General features: G+C 36.7%; 1 protein-coding gene across 1 annotated transcript in view; it reads left to right on the top strand.

The window, feature by feature from the left end:
• The window catches only part of TOPBP1 (topoisomerase (DNA) II binding protein 1), an 89,120-nt gene that overhangs the window by 22,819 nt on the left and 58,416 nt on the right, over positions 1-7,885 (top strand). The window contains exons 8-9 of the mRNA XM_006840032.1: positions 1,022-1,185; positions 1,334-1,584. Coding sequence (XP_006840095.1) covers positions 1,022-1,185; positions 1,334-1,584 — 415 coding nt within the window. The remainder of the gene's footprint in view (positions 1-1,021; positions 1,186-1,333; positions 1,585-7,885) is intronic.

The following is a 7,885-nucleotide window of genomic DNA, read 5'->3' as shown; positions in this document are numbered from 1 at the left end:
TCACATCAAGCATCAATGCTACCCCCTCTGTACACAGGATGGTTAGGGATGGGCATTTTAGACATAGGCTTTCTAAAATGAGGGGCGATAAAGGCATGAAGTGACTGGCTTACAAGGTTTCAGTGGGGAGCTTAGTTTAAAAATGTGTGGGGAAAGAATGAGTCCCCGCTGAATAGTTTTCATCTTGTCTAGATGGGTCTGGTGAAAAGAGATTAGAGATAAGATTCTTATGATTTAATAGTGAGTAAATGTATCATGACTAATTGCAACTTTCATAACTGTAAAGGTTTTGTAACAAAAACAGGGGAGTAGTTAATCTTATAGTCCAGAAACAAAGGACTCTAAGACCATCAAGAGAGAAGAGCACAAGTGGAATGTAGGACCTTTCCAGAGAAGCAGCGACAACCAGAGATGGAGGTAGAGATGAGGACATGGAGAGAGGGAGCAGCTGAGGACTCTAGATTCAAGGGAAGAGAGGGACTAAGAGCTGACGGCTAGGAGGCAAACTTGCGAAATGTGCCCTTTGGTGGTGTAAATTATATATGCCTGAGTGTTTAAAAAAAAGACAAAAACTAAAGTGAATAGAGACAAACACACTATTAACTATTATAATCATTGTAATGAAACAAGGTTTATGATTTGTTGAATGTAAAACTGATGATCTGCCTTGTAAACTTTTACTCAATCCACAATAAAAACCTTTAAAAAAAACAGAATAAATTCAAGTTTAAAAACAATAACATGGAACCCTATAACAAATTCAAGAAATCATAAAACAAAAAAACCAGCAATGATGTATAGTTATCAAGTATCTACTATGAAAGGTACGTGCTATGGAGCTGCAAAAAGTAATGAAAAACCAGTTTCAGAACATGCTTTGTATAATTTAGTGTCTTAAAATATAGGGAAGAGTTGTTTAACACACAATTTAGATAAATATTTTTAATATGTTTGTGTCTATTGAGAGAAATAAAACATCTTAAATATATTAATCTAAAGTAAACATTTTTTGTCTTTGCAGATATATCTTTGCGGTTTTAGTGGCAGGAAGCTAGATAAACTAAGAAGGCTTATTAACAGCGGTGGTGGAGTTCGTTTTAATCAACTAAATGAAGATGTAACTCACGTTATTGTGGGAGATTATGATGATGAATTGAAGCAATTTTGGAATAAATCAGCCCACAGGTTTTGTCAGTTTTTAATTCAAAGCAATTTCTACTGTGTAATTGTCTTTCTTAAAATTGCATGTTTTTGCAAGTCTAGAGACTGCATGGAAAATGGATGATGGTCTTTACAGCTTAAACTAATATATAACTATGTGCTGTTTTTGTAGGCCTCAGGTAGTGGGAGCAAAGTGGCTGCTAGAATGTTTTAGTAAAGGTTATATGCTTCCAGAAGAGCCATATATCCATGCTAACTACCAGCCAGTGGAAATTCCAGTGTCAGATCAACCTGAAAGTAAAACAGCTGTTTTAAAGAAGAGTAGCAGCAGCTTTTCTAAGCAAGATTTTACACTTGTTGAAAAGCATGAGCAAGCTGATGAAGATCTGCTCTCTCAGTATGTAAATAATGACTCAACATTAGGTAAGAAATAATTGATTAGTATTTTTAATTTTAGAGAAATATTTTGGTACTGAAGTATGTACATATGTCATTTCTGCCAGGTTTTCTATATTTTAACTTATTAGCCATGCAAAATTTGTTTTTGACTTCTGTCTGAACTGTCAAGACTGAATTTTCTAACTCCTTTTCTTCTCTCTGTCTGAGCAGCTCTGCTTTAATATGTTTTATAGCCAGGCATTACTTAATATGTGTTTGAGTTTAGAATAACATAAGCATTTGATTTTGTTTTTATTTTTATTTCGTTTCTTTATTTTTTTAAAATTTTTTCTCTAATTCTTAAGTTGTATGATTTATTATCTTGTACTCTTCTTCTGTAGGTGTTTGTATCTATAGATTCCCTTGAAAGTACTACTAATTTAGTTGCATTTCACAGGAAAGTCCTGATGTGACACTGTAGGATAAGTACTTGACAGTTAACCACAAGGTTGGTGATTGAAAACCCTCAGCTGTTCCTTGGAAACCCTAGTGCTGTTGAGTGGATTCTGACCCATAGTGACACTGTATAGGGTTTTCAAGACCTTAAAGCTTTGTGGGAGTACAAAGCCTCATCTTTCTCCCCCAGAGCAGTTGGCAGGATTGAACCACAGACCTTGTGGTTAGCCGTCCATTGCTTATGGTATGGAGCCACCATGCTTCTCTGGAAACCTTACACTGGGTTGTTATAAGTCACAACTGACTAGATGGCACTTAACAACAAATAATTTTTGTAATGGTTTAATCCCAAGTATTTTCTGATTTTATTATATCTTTCTGGTCTTTGAGATAATTAGGAGATGGTTTTTTCATAAATATTCTTTGTACCTGAGAAAAATGTACAAGGGGGCGTCACAAAGTTTATGGGAAAAAAGAATGAAAAGATAATGGAAGTTTTCCATGAATATGTAAAGACTTCTTTGTGTTTCCCAAACTCAAACCGTATTAAAAAGGAAGACAATTTGAAGTCATCGAGGATGCCAGAACTGGTTTTGAAATGGTATAAATTGAAGTGCAAAATTCTTTAGGGTAAATGGTTAGAGAGAGAGATAAAAACATCACCTTCAGAAGTGTATAGACCTAGATGGAAGATAATGTCAAGAAACAACTTCACATGTTGATATTTTTATTTAATAAGGTTTCTATGATTTTGTAACATTTTTTTTTTTTCTTACTCTCATATGTGATATCCAAGTTTTGTCGATTTATGAGAGAGATGTGTTAAATTTCTTCACTCTACTATAATGATGGCTGTATTAATTCTTCCATACTTGAATTTTTAATTTTATATACATAGTGAAAATTTATTACACATTGAGCGTCATTTTCCTAATGAGCTTTTTCACTTAAAAATCTATTTTGTGTAATGTTAATGGATCTATCCCTGCCTCATTTGGGCTAATAGTTATTTTTTTTCTAACACTTTTGGATAGATTGCATTTTCCTTTCCCCACTCTTAACTCCATCTGTTTCCATCTACAGATTTGTAAATTACACGTACTGTTTGTATTTCTGGTAGTGTAGTGTTTATGGATCGGGCTGTGAACTGCAAGTTCCACAGTTTGAAACTACTAGCTGTTCTGCTGGAGAAAGACGACGCTTTTTACTCCCGTAAAGATTTACAGCCTCGGAAATCCTGTACAAGCTCGCTATGGGTCGGAACTGACTCCACGACACATAACAACAAGAACAACCCTTGAAAGGAGCTCTGGTAGCGTAGTGGTTACGAATCGGGCTGCAAACCTCAAGGTCAGCAGTTTGAAACTACCAGCTATTTTGTGGGAGAAAGATGAGACTTTCTGCTCCTGTAAAGATTTACAGCCTCGGAAACCCTATATAGGATCACCATGATAGGAACCTAGTCTATGGCACATAACCAACCAACCAACCTATGAAACTTTAATACACTCGTAACTTAAAATCTAAACTTTATCAGTATTTTTATTGTTCTCTTTAATAGCACAGAAGACTTAGAGAATTTTATCTTCGGTCATCACAGTAAACCATTTATACACACTTAACTAATTTTGTAATCTTGTTGTTAAGTGCCATGGAGTTGGTATCAACTCATGGCAACCCTGTATAGGATTTCTGTGGCTTTAAATCCTTTGTGGGAGATAAAAGCTTCATTTTTTTTCCTTTCAGAGCAGCTGGTGGACTCTGACCACAGACCTTGTGGTTCACAGTCCCGTGCGTATTCTGTACTTATAGAATTTTGTTGTCTAGTATTTTCATTGTCTTTTTTAACCTTCCACTTAGGCACTTATATTGTTGTTAGGTCCCTGGGTAGCCCAAATGGTTTGTATCCAACAGGTGTAAGATAAGCATTGGTCTGCTAACTGCAAGGTTGTCAATTCAAACCCAGCAACCTTTCCTCGGAAACCCTACAGTCAGAACTAACTCAAGGACATTTGACAACAACAAGTAGCCTAAAGACTTGTGTTTTGAACCCACCCATCAGTGCTTTGGAAGATAGGCCTAGTGATCTGCTTCTATGGAAATTGTTTTTATTATTGTTCTGTGCCATTGGGTCATTTCTGATTTCTGGTGACCTTATACGATGACAGAGTAGAAGTGTCCTATAGGGTGTCCTAGAATGCAGTCTTTATGGAAACAGAGTGCCAGGTCTTTCCTCCCACAGAGCTGCTAAGTGGCTTCCAACCACCAACCATTTCACCACCTTTTTCATAAAGACCATATATATAGCATGGTCAGTTTGTCATACTCTGGTGGCTTGCATGTTGCTGTGATTCTGGAAGCTATGCCTCCAATATTTTAAATACTAGCATGGTGGACAGGTTTCAGCTGAGCTTCCAGAGTAACAGTAGAAAGAAGGAGAGGCAGACTCCTACTGACTTTTTAGCCACTGAAAATGTTATGAATATCAATAGAACACTGTTAGACAGCACCAGAACATTGAATATTTAAACATAATGAAGAACATCAGCATATTGTCAGATACAGTGCTGGAAGATGAGCCCCAGAGAGTGGAAGGCACTCAAAATACCCCTGGGGAAGAGCTGCACCTCAAAGTAGAATTGACCATAATGATGTCTATGGACCCTCAGGACCTTCATTTGCTGGTAAGGCACAACTCAAAATGAGGAAAAATAGCTACTAACATCCACTAATAATTGGACACAGAATGTGTGAAGTACGAATCTGGAAAAATAAGGTGTTTTGAAAACCGATGTAAGATGGATAAAGGTTGACATCCTAGGCATTAGTGAACTGAAATGGACTGGTATTGGCCATATTTAATCTGTCATTCATGGATTACTGTGCCGGTAACAACACATTCAAGAGGATTGGTGTCATACTCTTTGTCAAAAACTAACAAACAGAAACATTGCAAGATCTATCTTGTAGTACAATGCTGTCTATAATAGGTTAATATCTATATGATTATAAGGAAGTCCTGAGTCCTGGTGTGGTGCTGTAGGATAAGCATTGCCATGCTAGCCACAAGATCGGCAATTCATACCCATCAGCCACTCCTCAGAAACTCCATAGGTCTGAACCACATTCATGACAAGGAAGAGTTAATACTATTATTATTCAAATTTACACACCAATCACTAAAACCAGTGATGATTAAATTGAAGAATTCTATCAGCTTCTTCAGTCTGAAAATATGTAATCAAGATGTATTGTTATTTACTGGTTATTGGAATGCAAAGATTAGAAATAAAGCGATCAGTAGTTAGAAATACTGACCTTAGTGACAAAATCAAGGCATTATAATGAAATGTGCAAAGACCCAGACTTAGAAAAGCAAATGGGAAGAATATGGTCAGCATTTCTCAAGCTGAAAGAACTAAAGAAAAAAATTCAAACCTCAGCTTGTAATATGAAGGATGTAGAAAACATCAAAAGAAGATGGAAGGAATACACAGAGTCACTATACCAAAAAGAAATGGTTGCTGTTCAACCATTTCAAGAGGAAGCATATGATCAAGAGCCAGTGGTACTGAAGAAGTCCAAGTTGTACTGAAGGTTTTGGTGGAAAACAAGGCTCCAGGAGGTGATAGGATACAAATTGAAATCTTTCAACAAACTGATGCAGCACAGGAGGCACTCACGAGGCACTCACTCATTTATGTAAAGAAATTTGGAAGAGTGTTACCTTGCCAGCTGATTGAAAGAGACCCACATTTGTGCCCATTCTAAAGAGAATTAACAAAATGCAGAAATAATCAAATATCACATGCAAGTAAAATGTTGCTGAAAATAATCCCCAAATGCCTGCAACAATACCTTGACAGGGAACTGCCAGAAATTCAGGCTGGATTCAGAAGAGGATATAGAACAAGGGATATCATTGCTGTTGCCAGATGGATCTTAGCTGAAAGCAGAGAATATCATAAAGATGTTTACTTGTGCTTCATTGACTATGCAAAGGTTCTTGACTGCGGATCATGGCAAACTGTGGATAACATTGCAAGAATGGGTGTTGCAGAACACATAATTGTTTCTTGAGGAACCTGTACATAGACCCAGAGGCAGTTATTGTAACAGACCAAGAGGATACTGAATGGTTTAAAATCAGGATGGTTTGTGCCAGGGTTATATTCTTTCTCCATACATATTCAGTGTGTATGCTGAGCAACTAATCCTAGAAGCTGGATTATATGAAGAAGAAAACGGCATCAGGATTGGAGGAAAACTCATTAACAACCCGCACTATGCAGATGATACAGCCTTGTTTGCTGAAAGTGAAGAGGACTTAAATTAATTAAGTCAAAGACTATACAGCCTTCAGTATGGGATTCACCTCTGTAAAGAAAGCAACAATTCTCACTAATAAGTAACATCATGATGAGTGAAGAAAAGATTGAAGTAATCAAAGACTTCATTTTACTTGGATCCATAATCAACACTCATAGAGGCAGCAGTCAAGAAATCAAATGATGCATTTGCATTAGGCACATCTGCTACACAAGACCTCTTTGAAGTACTGAAGAGAAAAGATGTCAGTTTGAGGACTAAGGTGTGTCTGACCCAAGCCATGTGGTATTTTCAGTAGCCTCATATGCATGTGAAAGTTGGACGATGAATAAGGAAGATCATAGACAAATTGATGCATTTGAGTTACGGTGTTAGAGAAGAATATTTTTAAAAGTACTGTAGAATACCAGAAGAACAAACAAATCTGTGTTGGAAGAGGTACAGACAGAACATTCCTTAGAAACCCGGATGGCGAGAATTCATGTCTCACACTTTGGACAAGATCAGGAGGGACCAGTCCCTGGAGAAGGACATCATTCTTGGTAAAGTGGAGGGTCAGGAAAAGAGGAAGACTCAAACAAGATGGATTGACAATGGCAGCAGCATTGGGCTCAAGTGTAACAACAATTGTGAGGTTGGTGCAGGACTGTGCAGTATTTTGTTTTATTGTGTATAGGGTCATTATGAGTCAGAACTGACTGGAGTACACCTAACAGCAACAGCAACATAGCACAGAAAACCCTATAAAGCAGTTTGACTCTTAATACTTGGGGTCACTATTAGACTCAATGACATCAGCTTAGGTGTTTTTAGCTGCTAGTTTTATTATGATTAATATTTGTTTAGATTTATCTATTCTTTAACTGTCCCCCTCTCTCTCACGTAACTCTTCCCCTCCAATACCTTTTTTTTAAAAAATGTTTTGTTGTGAATTATGTGATAGTTTACATGGGAGAACATTAGCTTTGCATTCATCTTATCATATACCGTTTCATTGCCATGGTTACGTTCCCCTCCATGCATCATCAACCAACCAAAGGCTATACCCTGCAAGACCAATACCTTTTAAGAATCATTTTCTTTATTCCAAAAATAATCTTTTAGAATTTCTTCTTTTTCTGTTTAGCGGAAAATATTTTGCCCTGGTTTTTAAAAGGCAGTTCTGCTAGTTATATGGTGTAGACAGTTATTTTGTTTAAGTTCTTTGAAGATATTTCTTGTTATTTGTTTCAGTGGCTGCTGGGTAGGAAGTCTTAGGTCAGTCTAATTGTAATCCCTTTGTAGGGAATCTGCTTTTTCTTTGTGGCTATTTTTAAGACTTCTCTTTTGTCTTTCGAGTTTGAGAGCTTTACTGTTTATTTGTCCTCGAGATTTGTTGTGCTTTATGAAGCTAAGAATTCATATGGGATCTTTTTGTTCTATTTGAATAGATTTCAGTTATTTGAATATTGCTTGCCTCCATTCTAACTCCCTATGTGTGGGTCATTTAACCTCTTCTTATTTCTCATCTTTTTTCCCATGTGATGTTTTTCTGTGTAATTTTGGATTTTTCTTCAAGATT

The sequence above is a fragment of the Chrysochloris asiatica genome, unplaced genomic scaffold (genome assembly GCF_000296735.1).
Source record: "Chrysochloris asiatica unplaced genomic scaffold, ChrAsi1.0 scaffold00028, whole genome shotgun sequence".
In the NCBI taxonomy this organism is placed as follows: domain Eukaryota; kingdom Metazoa; phylum Chordata; class Mammalia; order Afrosoricida; family Chrysochloridae; genus Chrysochloris; species Chrysochloris asiatica.
This window is presented reverse-complemented; position numbering and strand designations above follow the sequence as displayed.